This window comes from Lagopus muta, chromosome 5, assembly GCF_023343835.1.
Source record: "Lagopus muta isolate bLagMut1 chromosome 5, bLagMut1 primary, whole genome shotgun sequence".
NCBI classification, from domain to species: Eukaryota; Metazoa; Chordata; class Aves; order Galliformes; family Phasianidae; genus Lagopus; species Lagopus muta.
The window spans coordinates 56,328,881-56,346,837 of NC_064437.1; the positions used below are offsets into that span (position 1 = coordinate 56,328,881).

The following is a 17,957-nucleotide window of genomic DNA, read 5'->3' on the forward strand; positions in this document are numbered from 1 at the left end:
AATAGTAAGTTGGCAGCATCCTTTGCTCTCTGACTGATGGACAACTTTATATGTAACAAGTGCTTGCTTCTTGCAACACCAGCTGCAGTGGTGTCATTAGCTTAAAGCCTGACTATATTTAGTGGGCACCAAAGTCTGGGGTCTTTTCTGTATTATGAAAAAACAGGCTGTGAAATGGTTTTAAGTTGAGGGGGGGGAAGATTTAGGTTGGATGCAAGGGGGAAGTTCTTTACAGAGAGAATGATGAGGTGCTGGAACAGGCTGCCCAGAGAGGTTGTGGATGCCCTATCCCTAGAGGTGTTCAAGGCCAGATTGGATGGGGCTCTGGGCAGCCTGGTCTAGTATCAAATGTGGAGGTTGGTGGCTCTGCATGTGGAAGGGGGTTGGAGATTCATGATGGAGTCATGGAGTCCCTTCCAACTCTGGCAATTCTGTGATTTGAGGTCTTTCTGTGCCTTTTGCTGCTGCAGACCCCAAGGGAGGTCTAGGTTAGGAATGGGCTGCTCTCCAGCTGATATCTCAGGTTCTTCCCACCATGGTGCTAGCAGCGTGCCTTCAGGCATACCATGCCTGCAAAGCAAGGTGGGTCCCACCAGGAGAGCTCGGTGTGCGGCGTTGGAGGAGGCAGCTGGAGATTCTGGGTGCGAGCGTCTCCAATTCTCAACCACTGGACTGCAGAAACCCTGCGAGAGCCCAAAATACCTCGGCAATCCTTTCCACAGGCGTGGTGCTTAGCCAGGAAACCCTCCAAACGCAATCAAGAATAGCGGGCGAGTTTGGAAAATCTCGGCTATCTTTGCCGCTGACCTAATTCTAGCAGTAAAGCTGAAAATCCGCAGGTCGCAGCAAAGCAGGTTACTGCCGCCTCTGCAGTGAGGCTGCTGCTGGCCGGCGCAGCTGCTCCGTGGGCACGTTGGTGGCATGGAGCTCTGCTCGGAGCGGTGTCACCACGCGGGAGCGCAGTGCGTGTCCCCGGCGGTGATTAGACCAGTATTAGTGGGAACGGGGGCACAGGGCACCGTTGGCTATTTCAAGAGCAAGGGTCTATTTTTAACTGCCTTTTAAGAAAGCCGGAGATTTATTAGACCAGACTATTTATAATTAACTGGAGTGGGCTGCACGTTGATGTTTAAGGCTTGCTTTGCATGTTCCTCAATAGACAAATGCAGGACTGTGACCATATCTTATTGCTAGGTAGTGAAACTGTGATACTTGCAGCATTGGGAATGAGCACAATCAGAAAGTCAGTGCCAAATGATCTCTCGTGCAAGAGACTCTGGATGTGACCGTATTGCCAGCAAATAGGTCAGAAAGTGAATGGGACGTGGAGCATTTACAATCTGTGGTGGCTGCAGGGTTTAGGACAGTTGCAAGCACAGCTGAGCCCGACAGGGATTTATCTGGCAGTGCTGTGTATTGTGATACGTGAGGCCGAAGTTCAGTTAATTAGATTCACCAGGGATTAAAAAATACTTTGTGGGTAATGGCCAAGATCAATAATAATGAACCCTTGATATATAATTTCAGGGGGAGATTAACTTTGATAAATTGTAATAGACTACTCCAGAGCATCTGTTGCTATTTGATGTCTCTTAACAACTGCCCAAGTTTTATTGCCTTCCAAAGGAAGGCAGAAAGCTGTAGGGAAGCTGCGAGGGAAGAGGAGAAACTGATGAAGAGGCGCTGAGAGCCTGGTGCTCGGGCTGGGTGAAAATGAAGGGGTGAGAGAAAATGCCAGGCATTGCTTACCTCAGTTCCTCTGCTGGGCAGATGGCCACTTCTGCTGCTGTCATCGCCTTCTCATTGCGAAGTGCAGGCTGCTATGCTTGATCTTTTACTACTGAGTTGTAGCCTCTCTCATTGGCCCCTCTGAAGACGAGAGAGGTTAGGGAAGGATGAGCAGTCAGCTAGCAAACAGCTGAGAGGAGGCACCTTCCGAAAGGATATTTTCTCAGCATCATTTTTATTACTGTGGGTACCAGTATTCAGTGCTTTTCTTTTGCCACTCTTTTCAGCATCCTAGTTTTGGGAGTCATGGGATTACAGATGGTCACTTTATTATGGTATTAATTTAAATGTGTAGTCTGTATTTTAGCCCTCTAGTTCAAGGGGAAAAGCTTCAAGATACGCAGCACCAGTTACCTGCCTGTCGGGCAGCGTGTTACGTGGCAGAGCTGCATTACCTCAATGTATTTGTTGGTTTTATTATTGCTGTTGTTATTAATACTGTTAATTACAGGTCTCTTAATTTGTGGTTTCTTTTTCGTCTGCCCTTGGTTTGAGAGCACAGTTAAATGCATGTTAATTCTCAGCATTTGCACACAGATCTGATCTGGTTAAGATCAGGCTGAACATTTTGCCTGCAGAATGTTTTCATTCCCTTCAATCCCTATGTACAGCATGTTGTCAAGGCTTTTTATTATCATTACTCAAGTTTCATTTCTTTGTTTCTTCCGAATGATAGGCTTACAAAAAAAAAAGTCTGGAGGCTTTTTTTTTTCCCCATTACTTTCTCACGATGCAGTTTATTAACATTTGCAATACAAACGCTCATGTACGCTGAGGAGCCGTGGGTAGGAATGGCAGGGAACAGAGGCGGTGAGCGAGTGTTGTGTTCAGCTTGGAGTGAGCACCAAAACACAAATAACTACATAAAGAGACCTGATGGAAAATCCGACCGAATGAATGATTGCACAGCGCAGGTGGAGAAGATGGGCTTTTACGGCGCCCTTGTGCAGCAGATTTCCTTCCCAGCGTGCGCCCGGCGGTGCTGCGCAGTGAGCGGTGCGTGCTGCTGCAGGCTGGGGCAGCGCAGCGCTCACAATGCTTACATAACGCTCTGCAGCAGCGCAGGCTCTGCCCCAGCGCCCGCCTGGCTTTCAGTTTCTGATTCAGGCACTTGGTAGCATCTCCTCTTCCTTCTCTGGAGACGTGAAGGCAGGGGTCAGATCCTTCTGCGGGCAGGGGAAGGATTAGAGATGAGCACAAGGCAAAACCCGTTGTCCTGTGATGGCTGCTATGGATAAGCGAGTTTCTGACCTGTGAATCGTTTATGGGAGGAAACTATTTTCCCCCATTTTCCCTGTCCAGTAGTTTCTGCATGTGTTTCTCATTACTTTTATCTCGAAATCGTTCTGGTCCAATGAATTATTGATGTGGGGTCACTTGCGTCGCTCCAGGAATTGTTTTCTTTAACCAGCGATCCCTTCTGAATTTTTTAAGCCATCTATTAGCTCTGAAATCTAAACAAAGTTTGTGGTTTCTAATTTCAGGGTTAAATTGGACTCGACTTTGAAAAGGTGAAGAGAAAGAGAGCGCAGGGGAAGGATGACCATATTCTTTTTCATCTTAGGATCTTCCTTGTGCTGATGCTTTCAGTGCTTCTTGGGGTTTTTTGGTTTTGTATTGTTTATTTTATATATATATATATATATATATATATATAAATTTCTCTTGGATATCAGGTGTCTGATCCCGCTTCAGTGGGCCTTGAGCTTTGGTATCCTTAATGTTGAGCACAAGCTGAAATTGATTGTTGAATTTCGGCCCTATAGACCTGCAGGCATAGTACAGAAATATCTGTGAAGTGCTTTCCTTTTCCCTCAGATGCTCTTCTTTTCAACATATAAGAACTGGAATTCAGCATTTTGAAATGCTTTTGGTCATCTCCTGCTGGGAGGGAGGCTTGATCTTCTGAAGATGGGCAGTGTCTGTGTTAGTGTGCCTGTGCACATTTGTGTGTGTTCTGCACATGCTCCAGCCTTGATTCAGCACAGTCTCTCAGCAGCTCCTGGCTGCAGGGTAGTGCTGAGTCCTATAAAGTGCTGCTTCAGAGCTGGGCATGCACGTGGTTTAATGACTTCTAGGCAGAAAAACTTTCTTCTCTCTGTTTCCATTGCTTCTGCCAATGGTAGAAGTGCCTTATGGGGGGGGGGGGGAGAGGGGGGGGAAGGAAAAAAAACAGCCTGTACCAGCAGAACAGCTGCAGTCTCTCCAGGGATGCTCACATTCAGGGACTTGCCCAAATCTGACTGGAACCGAGATCTCTTGGTAGATTTGGCTGCAGTTAGCCTGGGCTGGGCTCTCCAAGGGGTACTGAGCAGATTCAAGGGATGCTGTGTATCTGCTTGAACCCGATGGCTGTGCTGTCACTGCTGCAATCTGGAGAGAGACAACTCAAGCAGAGAGGCTGAGCTCAGCAGTGCTGTCCCTAAAAAGGCTCCTCAAGCGCTGAGAGCAGGTGGGCTCCCAGGCCCTTTGTGGCCAACAAGTACAAGGCTAGGAGCTATGCCCCCAGCTCTGTGGGGCAGGGGCGAGGCAATCCTCAGACACAGAGGAGGCTGGGGTGCGGAGCTGACTCCTAATGCTACCCCTCAGAAATGTCTCTGGCAGAGTAGGGGGAAGGAAATGGGGATTAATTATTTATTTGTTTGTTTATGTATTTGCACCCAAACCACTTCCTGCACTGCAGTTTTGATTCAGGCAGTGGGGAGCCCGGTTTCCGCAGTGGGATTTGGATGCAGGTTGTGCAGTGAGACAGCTGAAGCTATGAGCAAAAAGCATGCAGAAATAAAGGTTTCCTCCCAGTACCTTATATAATCAGAAAGGATGATGTCATTGGGAGCCACAGAGGAGAGCAGGCTGTGAAATTACAGCCCTCTGCAGCCGAGCAAAGCCAAGTGCAAGCAGGGGCAATGTGGAGCAAGGGCTAGGCTCCTCTGGGAGAGGCCAGGGGCTCAGGCTGGAGGAGAACTGAGGGGGCTATTGGAAGTAGATGCTTCACATACAGTCAGAAGCTGTCACACAGCACAAGGTGGAAAGGGGAGAGCAGTATGTGCCCAGCACACAGCCACAGAGCTGTTGTCTCAAAGGCTGATGCCCTCTCTCCCATCAGCAGCCCCCCATGGCTCGCTGTGGGTCAGTTCCCTCTAGTTGAAGAACTAGAATTGAAGTTCTCCTGTCCTCCTTTCTCTTCCTGGGATCAGGGCGGTGAGAGGCAGCAGCCCTCTGTGCCCAGCCTGTGTTGTTTCTCTGTTACATAACAATATGGGCATTTAGGCTTGTTTTTCCAGATATTGGCAGATGCATCAAATATTGGCATAACCCAGAGGTTTACATGGAAAGCCGGCAGGCTCTGTCTGGAGCCTGCACAATGCTGGCATTTTCATTGCAGGCAAGAGCCTGCAGCGGTGTCAAAGCCATGTTGTAGGTAAGCATGTGGGAAAGGCATTCCTATTATAGCCTGACTCTGGGATTACGGCTACCCAGGTACAGCTACACGACTTGATAAGGAAGATTAATAGGCTTGTGATTGCTCTCACCCTGAAACAGGCTCTGCTAAGTTTGCTCTGATGCTTTTGAGCCTTGGAAAGCAACACGCTCACGTGATGGCTCAGTGTGAAGGCTCTGGAGCTCACTTTCCAGCCCCTGTTTGCAGGGTGCTGCCGCTTTCTCTGATGTGCTGTGGTCCTGGGCCAGAAACAAGACCAATCCAGTTAGAGTTTCAGCATTTGTTCTCTTTAAATGGTTGGATTTTTGCACGCAGCTTTCAGATGCCTGACAAGGTTGATTTTGCCAAATGCACAAAATAACCCTTTTGACACAGCAGGTCACAGTGCCATCCACCCAACTTTGTCTGGGCAATCCTGTCTGTGCTCATTCCTACTCAGCGCTGATTTCTGTTCCTAGAACCACGGTTCCTGGTGCAGGGCCTTCCCCTTCCACCCAGTGTTTGGGCTCAGATTGTAAATGCACTGTGCGTTTCCCTCTGCATTTAGGAGTGCACCGTGATAAACCTGAAACTGGTCAGGTGTTGATTTCCCAAACTTATTTCCTATTGGACCTATGAAATGGAGCTGGCCCTGCTCCTCAGTCCCTGCTCTGCCAGCAGGCAGTGCCTGGTGTCACTTGGGACAACAAGTGCCAGCAAACCAGCACTGCTCTTTCATTGCTGACCACATTGGGCAAAGCACCTGCAGTGGGCGCACGCAGCTCCTGTTGATCAGCCTGTATGTTGAAGATGAGCTTCTAGGTAGCTAAAAACCAAAAAGGTAAAGCTCATGTTAGCCATATGTGCTTAATATTAATAGAGTTAGTAGAGTTTGCCCTGGAGCAGTCTGCAGAAGGAAGAGATGAGATTGATGTGATTTTTTTTTTTCCTGTTGTTTGATTTATTTATTTATTTATTATTATTGTGACGCTCTCACCCTCGTTGTTAATGTTTAATGAAAAACTCATGTTCTTCAAGGGCTTTGCTGGTCATACGCAGCCCTGTGGTTCCTCTTGAGACAGAATGCTGGACCCTTTGTAAAGAGATTTATAATAGAAATACTCAGGAGCTCCCAGCTACAGCACTGCTAGCAAACACTCCTCTGTGCTGACAGTTCATCAGCAAAACCCCTGACCCTTCCACCCTTAATCATCCTTGCTTGTCACTGACATAATTGCCTGATTACAGACTCTTCTCCCCCACCCCTTTCAAACTGGGAGAAATAGTGAATTTGAAAAACAAATGGAAATGAACTGTCCATGCTCTTTATTTTTTTTTTCCCCTGTATTGAGTTGGATCAGACTAGGATTTGGTTTCTTTGTGTATGAGCAGGGGTTGGGATAGGCTTTCAGGACTCTTTTCCACTGGTGTTTCTTGCATGTGAATGGTGAAGCTGATGTCATTGTGTTATTGATTGAGATGACAAGTTTAAACATAAATCATTAATGTCTGAGAAAGAAAAAGGGAGGGGGAGAAAAAGGCAACCCACGCTTGATAGTTTTCCATAAATCTACTGTCTGTTCCTGCATATGTGATACAGAGGAGGATCTGTAGGGTCGCCTTTCCTGTGCAGCCTGAGGATGATGTGCCTTGCCACTGCTGCCCAAACCATTTTTCCCACATATCCCATTCTGCAGAAAATGGCTCAAACCATCAGCAGTGCTGTTGTGCTTGAGACTCTCTTTGGAGATGCGATACAAGGTCAGCAGGCTGCCCAGAGGAGGGGTTCAGGCTCTCTTGTTCCCTCTGACCTTGCACCTCAGCAGCCTTTCAGACTTGGGCCCAGTGCAGTGCTTGGGCCATTTAATTGCCAGCAGGGATTGTTTGGGTGTGTTAGGCTGACTAGTTTTGTTCTTTGCTCTTTCAAATTTTGTGTAAAGAAATGTTAGAAATGTTGCTTGGATTGGTTCACATGTCCCTGAACTGACCCTGAACTGACAGTGCACAAGTGTGCAGTGGTAGCAGTCATTTGAAAGTGCTCTCACAAAGTTCTCAGCACAACAGCAAGCAGCCGAGGGAAATGCAACCCCTAAGATATTAGTACAGATTGTGCCTTGTGTCTGCACAAAGTTCATCCACTGAATCAGATTATCAGTTCAGACAGCAAGAGAATAAACAGTGTTTGTCAGGGGTTAGCAATCGTGCAAGTATTGGTGAGCAGATGCTGTTTGCAGTGTAAATAGCTTAGTGGCAGTTCGTCCTGGCACCTGTGGGGAATCTTGTGATGCATGAAGGGAAGGAAATATGAAAAGTGGCTCACAGAATGGAAACAGAGAAGGAAATGACATTGCATTTCTGGAAGCTAACTCTGATCCTCTTCTCCCCTTGCAGCCGAGCTCACCTCCGCCTGTGTCTAGAACGCTTAAAAGTTCTGATACCACTAGGACCAGACTGCACCAGGCACACGACGCTTGGCCTGCTGAACAAAGCCAAAGCACATATCAAGGTAAGAGCTGCTTTTCCCAGCTTCTTTCCATCTGACTGGAAGTGCAATTCGGTTGCTTTCTCTTGCTGCTGAGAATGGTTTTGTGTTAAAGGATACTAGCACCTTTGTTTAATATATAGATGTATTAGGTAAGTGTTGGCCCCTATTTAATTGTTAGTCATCATGGCAGGCCACGTTGTTTGAAGAGTCCACGGTGAACTCTGTTAGCTATGAAAATGTTTGATTAGACTAAAGGTCTTGTTTTGTATTGTGGTCAGCCACTGACAGCAGAAGCTCCTAGAAGAAAAACATGCTTACTGCTGAGTAACTCCACTTTGATGGGAAATGCTACTTTTTTTTTTTTTTTTTTCCTGTTGTGCTAGTAAGTTTCCATTGCTGAAGCATTAGCACAAAACCTCAGGAGTGTGAGACAGCGTTGGCTTACTGAAGTTTCATACGTGAAGCAGCCAGCTAGCCCAGCACTTTTCTAGTTTCACTTCTGGCAGAGTGAAGCATGAAAAGAAAATACAACGTTGCCAGTATCTGGAAAAAGCTGGAATCCTTTGTCGTAGCTCAGGATAGTGGGAGGGAGGATGGGTGGTGAAGGAGAAAAAGCAGTGCTGGAGGGACGGGGTTAGCCTGAAATGACTCCTCCTTATGCAATGTGCTTGTTGTAGGAAACAAAGAACAGTGCCCTGGTAGATTTCCCAGCTGTGATCAAAGAAATCTGTAGTAGGTTATGTAAATCACTCACTAAATAGAAAACTGTTTCTGAGAAATCCTACTAAACCATGCAGCAAGGAATGCGGAGCTCCCAGGGCACGTTTTTATGTTACAGTGAAATATAACAAATAGTAGATTGGTTTGGTTAAGGGAATTGAGGCCCCTTTGTGGACATTCTTGGTAATGCAGGTGGCTGAACCCGTGCAGAATGACCCACAAGCTGCTACACTTAGTTTCATTTAGAGAGGCTTTGTTTTCAAAGCCTTTTGATACCCATGTACATGATTTATCCAAGTTTGGAAACTGGAAAAGGTGTGAAGAGGTAGCATAGAAACTGCCAAGAGAGGCTTCTGGAACCTGGAAGGCAGCTTCTTTCAGTGCTCTTGCAGCTTAAATCCTTTTAGGATCTCAAAGTGTCTTAAATAAAGCAGGTGGCTGGGCAGTAGAGGTGGGAGGGAAAGATAAAAGGATGAAACTTGTTACTGAGATGTATTTGATCATGTCAGAAACTTGAAGAGGTCGAGAGAAGAAGCCAACACCAGCTTGAGAACCTGGAACGAGAACAAAGATTTCTAAAGAGAAGACTGGAACAACTACAGGGTCCTCAGGAGATAGAGCGAATACGAATGGACAGCATTGGATCTACCATTTCCTCTGATCGTTCAGACTCTGAGCGAGGTGGGTGTCTCTGAATTGCTGGTGAATCTCCAGAGCTCTGAGAGGAGGGAGCACGAGGCAGATCCATTTCTTGTCTCTCAACTATGCCCTTCTCTGTGACCTTTGGTGTTTAGGCTACTGATTTTGCTCACACACGTATGCACATACATGTGCACACACACATACTCTCCTACGAGAGTATGACTACGAGGGCAGACTGAGCGAGTCAAGGCTGTTCAGCCTGCAGAATAGAAAGCTTTGAGATAACCTGATAGCAGCATTTCAGTATCTACAGGAGAGCTACAAGAAAGAAAGGGACAGACTCTTCAGCAGAGTCTGTGATGATAGGATAGGGGGAAATGGTTTCAAAGTAAAAGAGGGGAGATTTAGATTGTGTATAAGGAAAAAGTCTTTTATGGTGAATGATGGTGAGGCACTGGAACAGATTGCGCAGAGATGTGATGCAAGCCCATCCCTGGAGCCATTCAAGATCAGGCTGAATGGGGCTCAGAGCAACCTGATAGAGCTGTGGGTGTCCCTGTTCACAGCAGGGGAGTTGGATGACCTTTAAAGGTCCCTTCCAATTGTAAGGATTCTATGATTCTATAGCATACATGAAAATTTTTGTCTTTTGCATTAATTAAATAGTTTGGAAGAAGCATTGCTTTTGTCAACTCATACAGGTTCCTATGGCATTTAATGTGACCTGTTCTCTAATGAGCTCTTTGAAAAGTGAAAGCGTTCCTTACAAAAACATAAACGGCTGTGGTCACAAGATGGTAGCCAGATACTTGTTGTCAAAGATGGAATATGTGTGGTTTTTTTGTTTTTTTTGTATGTTTTGGCATCAAAAAAGCATGCAGCAAGACGACATCTAACTTCTCATTCCCTCCCATGTATTTTCCTGTTTTCAGGCTTACTGTGGTGTAACCAAGCGCAAACAAAACTAAGCAAATTGACTCTTAAAATTCCAGGAATCATTCTGCCACCACCTCCCTTTCTTTTCCAAGCTTCCTATACGTTCATCTCAATTAAAACTGGATAGAGGTCATCTGAATAGCTAAATTAATTTGAATAATTTTCTGTTTTGAAACATGTCAGCTGTGGATCCTAGGTAGGCACAGAAGGTGTTTCAATGTTTACTGACAGCCAAGCACCCTGTATAATTGGTGTTTGAATCTACAGTTTGGGGGGGAAAAAAAAAAGAAAAAGGAAAATTTTAAAATGCTGTGGAAACCAAGATGCCTGGTTGACTAGATTACTGCTTTCTAATTCCTTCTTACAAAAAGAGATTTAAGCTTTTAGTTCTCCCATCAGAAAATAACCCAAATCCTCATGATAATGTCCTCTATTTGTGATCCCAGCTTTCAGAAAGTGATGCCAAGCAAGTAGCATGGTACAAGGCTAACTTCATGTTCTGTTTTCTCTCTTATGCTCTGTTTTATCCCTTTTTTTTCTTTTTTTTTCCCCAACACTGGGGTAATACAGTTCCAAAGAACAGAGATAAAATAACAAGTTCAGTGCATGGGTTGGCCCACCTATGCTGGTAATGTGGCCTGCAATGCTCCCTTTGCAAACTCCCTAAGAAAAACTGCAGGCTGGTAGCTTATCTTTTTATAAATCATGTCCATAGCCTATCTCACTTCAAGGAAAGAGCATTGAAAGTCTTCCTGCCAGACTGCTGCCTCATCTTTACCAAGGGAGTCCTGGCAGCTTTGCTGACCTGCAAGGAGCAGGTGTTTGTGTTTGTGGTGCTAATGTGTGTGTGTTTCTCTCATTTCCTTTTTTTAGAAGAGATTGAAGTGGACGTTGAAAGCACAGAGTTCTCCCATGGAGAAGTGGACAATATCAGCACAACCAGCATCAGTGACATTGATGATCACAGCAGCTTGCAGAGTATTGGGAGTGACGAGGGTTACTCCAGCGCCAGTGTCAAGCTCTCGTTTGCTTCCTAGAACCAAGTGAGATGACAGTGCAGGGTGAATGATTTCACTGGGGTGATCAAAGTGGGTCTTAGATGCCGGTATCCTCTTTCAGAAATGACACATTGACAACTAGTCCTGGAGAGACCTGTAAATAAAACCTTTTGGGTAAAGGAAGAAACTCACATATTCATTTGGTCACGTTACCAATTCCAATTCCTGCTGGCAAAAAGTTAGACCAAACTGTAGTCCCATCGAAGTCAGCGATAACCATTTGTTTCTGTGGGACCTGGATATAGACCTTAGTGACAAAACACTTTGTTTTGAATTTATTTGTTTGAAAGAGGATACTAGAGACTCATCCCTCTCTTTCTGTCATGAGATCTGGGAAATGTCAGAATTTTGTATGTTGCATTCAGGCTGAACAACTTAATTTAGGCCCTTCTGAAGAGCTTTTGTGGTCCTAAAAGGACCATGTCCTACAATTTATCACCATCCAATGCTGTTGTATTGTACTAGGAAATTTTTGAGGACATAAGTAGCCTAGGGATAACAACATCAACAATAATATTAAGGTCTCATTCTGTGCCCAGAGAGAGGGGCAGCAAAGAGATGTTCAGGAAAGAATACCATTCAGCTCAGCTTTCTGTTGGACGTCATTTAAAAAGCAAGTACCTCTGATGCGTGGCTAAAGCAAGGGGTACAACTTGTAATCTACCAGCACTTCATGGGCTGTGTCATGCCTCAGGCTGTGACACCAACAGCAGATCTCCCGGTAGATGCGTGCCCATACGCCGGCACACAGCCAACTGAGGACAGAAAGAAACCAGCACACAGAAGAGGTGATATGCCAGAAAGTCATGCCCAGATACTGAGCCACTATGACCTTTTTATTTGATGAGATTTTTTGATAAACATTTGTAAATGTGTTGGGAGAGAAAACACCCCAAGTCTGATGCGTCTTTTTAGAGCTTGTCCATACAAAACCTTAGATGTCTTTTATATGAATTTATGCCACGAGAAGATCTCTGTTTTGATGAAGCACTTGACCCAATGAAATGCAAAGATGCTTTTTGCCGTGCACACAGTGGATGGAGGCTGTGCTAGCTGCAGAAGGCCAGATTTGGTGAGGGTTTCTTCAAATTTCTTTTTAGAATCATTCCCTTTGCTGACTTTTGAAGTTCCAGTCCAGTAGTTAACCTAGTTAAGCTCAGCACGTCTCTCACGTTAATGTAATGTTTTTGACTGCACGTCCTGTTCCCAAGGGCCTTGCCATCACACCTGTGCAGGTGCTGTTAAGAGCTGTTCTAGCAAATGTTTTCTAATTTTCTCAGAGACGAGCGTTCTAACCTGCACTTTGAGGGCTTTGCTTTTTTATTTTTTGTCTTTTTAATGGCCAGGATTATTTCATTTTCCAAGTTTTAAAAACCTTAATAGAGTTCTCACCTATGGCATTGTTTGAAACTTTGTATATCCTTAAGTAATTTAACTACCCCTCATTACTAAGAAAAGAAGAGGAAAAAAATGCTTTATAAAATTCATAACTTATTGCTGATTTGAATGGGTTGTTAATTTCAGTCCTTTAGACTTTATTTTATTGTTTTAGGTAGGGTTGGGCAAAAAGGTAAAATAAAAAAAAAATAAATAAAAACAACCATATTTAGCAGTGCAGTGGAATTGTGTTTAAATGTTAGCATATGGTCCCCATTAAAGTAGCACTTTAACGCCATTAAACATTTCTGTATCTGAAATGAGTTGTGTTCTTCCATCTTGGTCATTCGTATCACTTTAGCTGACACTTTGTTCTTCTTGTGCCCTTTGATCCCGTGATGAGAAGATCTGGAGTGGTTCTGCTGTCGAGTTGTGCATTACGATGAATTGCCTGTGTTTAACTATCCTGGTGTTTTCCCTGCTCTTCTCAAAATGTGTCATCCCCTGTAAGAGGCACAGCACATACCTTTGAGTAGAGAAATAATCTTTCCATGGCTATAAGCTTCTGTTTGTTTGGTGTGCTTGTTTTTTCTTTTTAATTATTTTTAAGTTTTTAATTTATTATGTCTGGATCAGGTTGCTTGTTGTTAAATCTATCTTCACTTGTGTGTGTGTAATACAGTGGCTCAGTACATCTGTTCTTCCTTCTGGGAGGTGACCTGGAAGGAACAGGAGTCTGTCACAGACTGAATTGAGTGCTAGGTTAATTAATAGGGCCCAAGGGTTTTGGAAGAAGAATGTGCTGCTCAGATTTGTTTGGGGCCCATATAACCTCTGAATGACAGGAGTTTGGGGTAGTGATGAAGAAGAGGAATCTTCAGCTCTAGCAAGCCTGACTTCATTTATTCATTATTACTCTACTTGAAAGTGTTGATCACTGGCGGCCCTGGTGCTGCGCAGCTGAATTCCAGTGGGAATTACTTATCTAACAGCCTTTTTCTTTAGCTGTCTCAGCACCTCTCCCTTCCTATTATTCTTGTTTGTTTTAAATGGCCACTGGGGAAAGAATCATCACACCTGAGAAATACTGAAGTTCAGGAGTTGCTCTGTTCTCTTAGTTGGTATAAAACTGTCATGCGTCTATGGTTGGATTAAATGTGATTGAAATGTTTGCTTCCATGCATCAGGGCCAGTATCTCCCACCTTTTATACCATTGTGGGCTTGGAGGAGTCTGGTATCAGCTGCAGATACTGGGGGAAAATGTAGCAGAGAGACATGAGTTTATCATGACTTCACCAAGGGTAGATTGTGCCTGACCAATCTGATGGCCTCCTACAGTGGTGGGGTGGCATCTGTGGACAACATAAGGGCAACTGATGACATTTACCTGGACTTCTGTAAGGACAAGTTTGTCATCTTTTGAAAGCCGAGATGGTCCTTCGTACTGCTTAGCTTTAAGAGAATCCATAGAGCAAGATTTATTGGCCCTAGATGTCTACCCACCAGATTGTTTTCACCCAGAGTAATGCCGTAATGTGGGCATGGAGTCGCATTTCCCTTTTATATTTGCAAAATAGAGTGATATTCTTTTTATGGTTTTCTTCTTGTATGCTATTGTTTTGTGGCCTACTTTTATGTTTGGAGTGTAACAGAAGCCCTAAATCTATTCCCTAGGTAATTTTACAAGAACACGGTGCCTCTTCCTATGAAACAGAATCAGATGTGCTTTCTTAGGCAGCACACCCACCCGTGCACACACTCAGCTCCTTCGTAAGCTTGTTCTGCCAAGTCTTCCCTCTGCAAATTACATCTCTGATGGGTCCTTTTGCTACGGACAAACCCATTAAAAAGACCATACAGCATTTTCCTTCTTTTGACACAAGCATATTACAGTATGTCATCTTGTGTCTGCACACAAGGTGGAGATGACTATCTGGCTGCATTTGTCACGGTTATCCTGTGATGAGTTGTCACTTGAAGGTCATTTTAATGTCCGTTCCATTAGAGGCATGTCACTGACGGAAGGTGGTCACAAATCTGTCTGTCTCAAGAAATCTGTGGGTCAACAGGAATCGGGCTGACTGCATGCATGGATCATTTTCCAGGTTTTGTCGTTGTCTTTTCATTCCGTTTGTTTACTTGTGTCTGTTACTGGGCTCTGAGCTCCAGCCTCTCCTTTTCTGCTCTTTGTTCTCTGCTCCCTGTTTGTAGCCCATGTTTTTGTGTTGCTCTGTTGAAACTGAAGAAATACTTGGCCTCACCATTTTGTTCACTAATAGGAAGAGTCTTGTTTTCCCCAGCACTGTAAGCTATGATTGTTATATGTTTTCTGGCACCAGCTCTATGTCACTAGAAAGAGAAATTCAGGTAACTTCCTGGAAGGTTGTGTTGTTTGTTTTGTTTTGTTTTGTTTTTACAGCAATTTATTCTGAATTTAGAGAGGGCACTGCTAATATTAACAAAGGAGGGGGGGGGGGGGGGGGAATCCATAAATAACAGAATAAAAACGGTAGTGTTTTTTTGTTTGTTTGTTTTCCTGGGGCTTTGTCCTGTGGACAGATTTCTCTGCTGAGTGATTAATTCTGTGCTCTGATAGTGACTGAAACTCCTCTGCATCTGAGATAAATCCTCTGAATTGTCCTGCAGACCCTCAGGGAAGAGGAGTGCATCTCTCTTCCTCTGTGTTCTTCAGTCTGCACAAGGTATCTAGAAAATGAATGCTGTTGAAAATACTGATGTGCTGTCAAACGTGCTTGAAATTGCCTGATAGATCTAAGTGATGGCTGGGAGGATGAACGTCAGGCAGAAGAGTGGTTGACTGCATACGCAATGTTTCCCTTTGGAGCTACACGACCTACAGAAATGTTTAACTGATGATGATACCTTTGTGCTGAGCCTTGATTTTGCTGCTCATTTCCTTCTGAAAAGAGGAGTGATGTGTTTAATTATTAGGCAGAGGTAGGAATACAGAAGCAGTGGGTATTGGTGCTATGGTTGTGCTAAGTACTACTAAATATATGGTATTTACCATTTCTGTTGTGGTGGTGCTCTGTTTGACCAAAGCTGAGGAATTTTCTCCAAAGGGAGGATGCTGTTTTAGAGGTCTAGAGAGACTTGTGTTCCTTGGGGTACAGGAGAGGCATCTGAGAGCTGGATGGAAAGGTGATGCACGCATTGCCTGCAGCACTTGGCTGTGTGGGGCTGTAACAGATGTCCCTGCAGGCCAAAGGCGTGAAATGTTTTCAAGAAGAGCCTTTAATGTTAACCGTGCTGTTAAGGCTATGGGTAATATTTGATATTTTTAACATTGTCCTACCACACAGGAAAAAGTTGTTCCCTTTGGTTGTGGTACCCACATGAAGCCTAAGGATTGCCTTGGGAAGAAGCAGCTGCTCTCTGGGACATGGACAGAGGCTGGGGCTTTGCAGGTCACCTTTCTTACCCCTCCTTAGTGCCGTGCTTCTGTGTGTGTGATGGAAGGGCAAGGAGGAGGGCTGGCAGCTGGGCTCGACATGCAGGGTGCTGTTCTGTGAACGCTGCCCCACTGGGAAGGAGCTCACATGAACTTGCCTGTCGGGATCCTCTGCTGATAAGTCATGAGGCCCAATGTAAATCCAAAATCCATGCTGCTGCTTAAAGGGGCTCGATGCTGACTTCAGTGGGACCAAGCAGGCAGCTGAACGTTTCCACACATCCACTTTTTCTTCCAAACATCCTGATTAACAGAGTGAGCTGGTGGGTTGAGCTGATGAATTTGGCCTTTAACGAGTCGTTTGACACCTAGTTGCCTCCGTGTCTTCATCCATAAAATGTGGATTATAGTCTGTTGCAAGCTGCAGTCTTGCAGGAAAGTTTCATTTTAATATGACGTTTACTCAGAGGAATCAAAGCACTGCACAAAGTTTACATCAGACTTCAGCTGGTGGAGGGAGGGCAGTGGCTTCAGCGCATTTTTAGGGAGTGAAGAATGGTTCCAGCCAGCGCTTGTGAAGCCATGAGGTGTGTTTGCATGCTGGAGATGGGGTGTTAACAAAGCTAAGATATCAGGCAGAGAGGAATAATGAGTGAATGGCTCTGAGCACTGGTAATAGTGCTAATCCCACCTCCGGGGATGTTCCCAGGTTGGGATTTTTCAGCAGTAAGATTCTCTGGAGTGTTTCATCATATGAATCTGACTGTTGTATGTATGGATCTGGAGGACACTGGCTTCCTATCTCCTTCCAGCTAGCCATCACATGCCTCCTCCATGAAGTGATAATGACAGGTGTAGGTTGGGAGAAGACAGATGTAGCATTCATCTGTTCATCTGCCGTGATTCTTGGTGGAAGAAACAGTAGTGAGCTGGATTGGCACTCTGTGTGTGTGCTGTCAGCTGTGGGCAATCTGCCCCCTCTGTGATGTCCACTGAGTTTGTGAACGTTGCAGCAGGGCTGCATTCCTGCAATGAATAATTACGATCTTGAGGAACACGCAGCAAAAATGCGTGTCATCAAATGAACATAAATCACTTTATGGTGGTTTTAAGTGTGGCTGCTGGTCAGAACTTGCACGTAATTCATTCCGTGACAGACTACCGGTGATCTAGTTTGTGCTTAAGTGTTGATAAGGTTTGGAAATGCTTTCAGTTTATCCGCTTTTCAGAGCAGTTTGCCTCAAAACAATGAATTGGTTTGGATCTCCTCTTAGAAAGTTTGGTAGAGAAATGCTCTCTGCTTTTCTGGAGTAGTGGTCGACTATACAGAACAGTATTGCCTTATGAATGTTCAATAGGTCTGTTAAGAACATAAGGCTTAAAGCCTACATCACTTGATTTCTCACTGAGAATTTCTCTCTGGGAAGCAGTATCATCTTTCAATCTAGGTGAGAGTGAGACATTTCCAGACATCTTCCATCAGCATTCATCATGGGAAAGCTTTGCACTTCTGTATGGACCAAAGAATCATAGCAAGGTGAGTTCAGCTCAGAAAAATCATTCCTTTACAACAGGAAATAGAGTGCTTTTGTGTAGCTGCCTTCACTGAAATGTCAGAACCTTTGAAGTCAAGAGAAGTTGTTTAATCGATCAGGTCATATGTAGCTAGCTTGGCTCTATGGCATGGATGTTTACCATACCTATGATGCAAACATCTCTGTCTCTTTTGCAATGTGATTTAAATGAAGCTTTTTGAAGATGAGATAAAGATTGGACAAGCAGTGCAATGCAGAGCAGTACCACCTGCACAGCAGCGGTACTTTCCTTGGGCCTGACCCAAGAACACTTTCAGGAACCCCATTTTTAATTGCAAAAGACACACAGTAGTGGCTGTTTCACAAAGTGCTGCCAATATGCCAACTCAGGCTAGTAGAGGAAGTGTAGAAACTTACCATCTTTTTGGCTTCTAAACTTGTCCCATGTTGAATTGTAATTGCTTAAGTTCAAACTCCTTCTTTGTATTTACAAACAGCTCGGAGGCCAAACAGCTCCAGAAATAAGTGAAACAACAGTCACAGTGGATTGCCATGACCATGAAACTTGCATTGGTCAGTATA

At 44.6% G+C, this 17,957-nt stretch overlaps 1 protein-coding gene across 2 annotated transcripts in view; it reads left to right on the plus strand.

The window, feature by feature from the left end:
• Positions 1-12,750, plus strand: part of MXI1 (MAX interactor 1, dimerization protein) — a 51,565-nt gene extending 38,815 nt beyond the window's left edge. For both annotated transcript variants that reach the window (XM_048946197.1, XM_048946198.1), the window contains exons 4-6: positions 7,601-7,715; positions 8,924-9,095; positions 10,866-12,750. In XM_048946197.1, the coding sequence (XP_048802154.1) occupies positions 7,601-7,715; positions 8,924-9,095; positions 10,866-11,029 (451 nt within the window). In that variant the 3' untranslated portion in view covers positions 11,030-12,750. The remainder of the gene's footprint in view (positions 1-7,600; positions 7,716-8,923; positions 9,096-10,865) is intronic.
• The last annotated feature ends 5,207 nt before the right edge of the window (positions 12,751-17,957 follow it).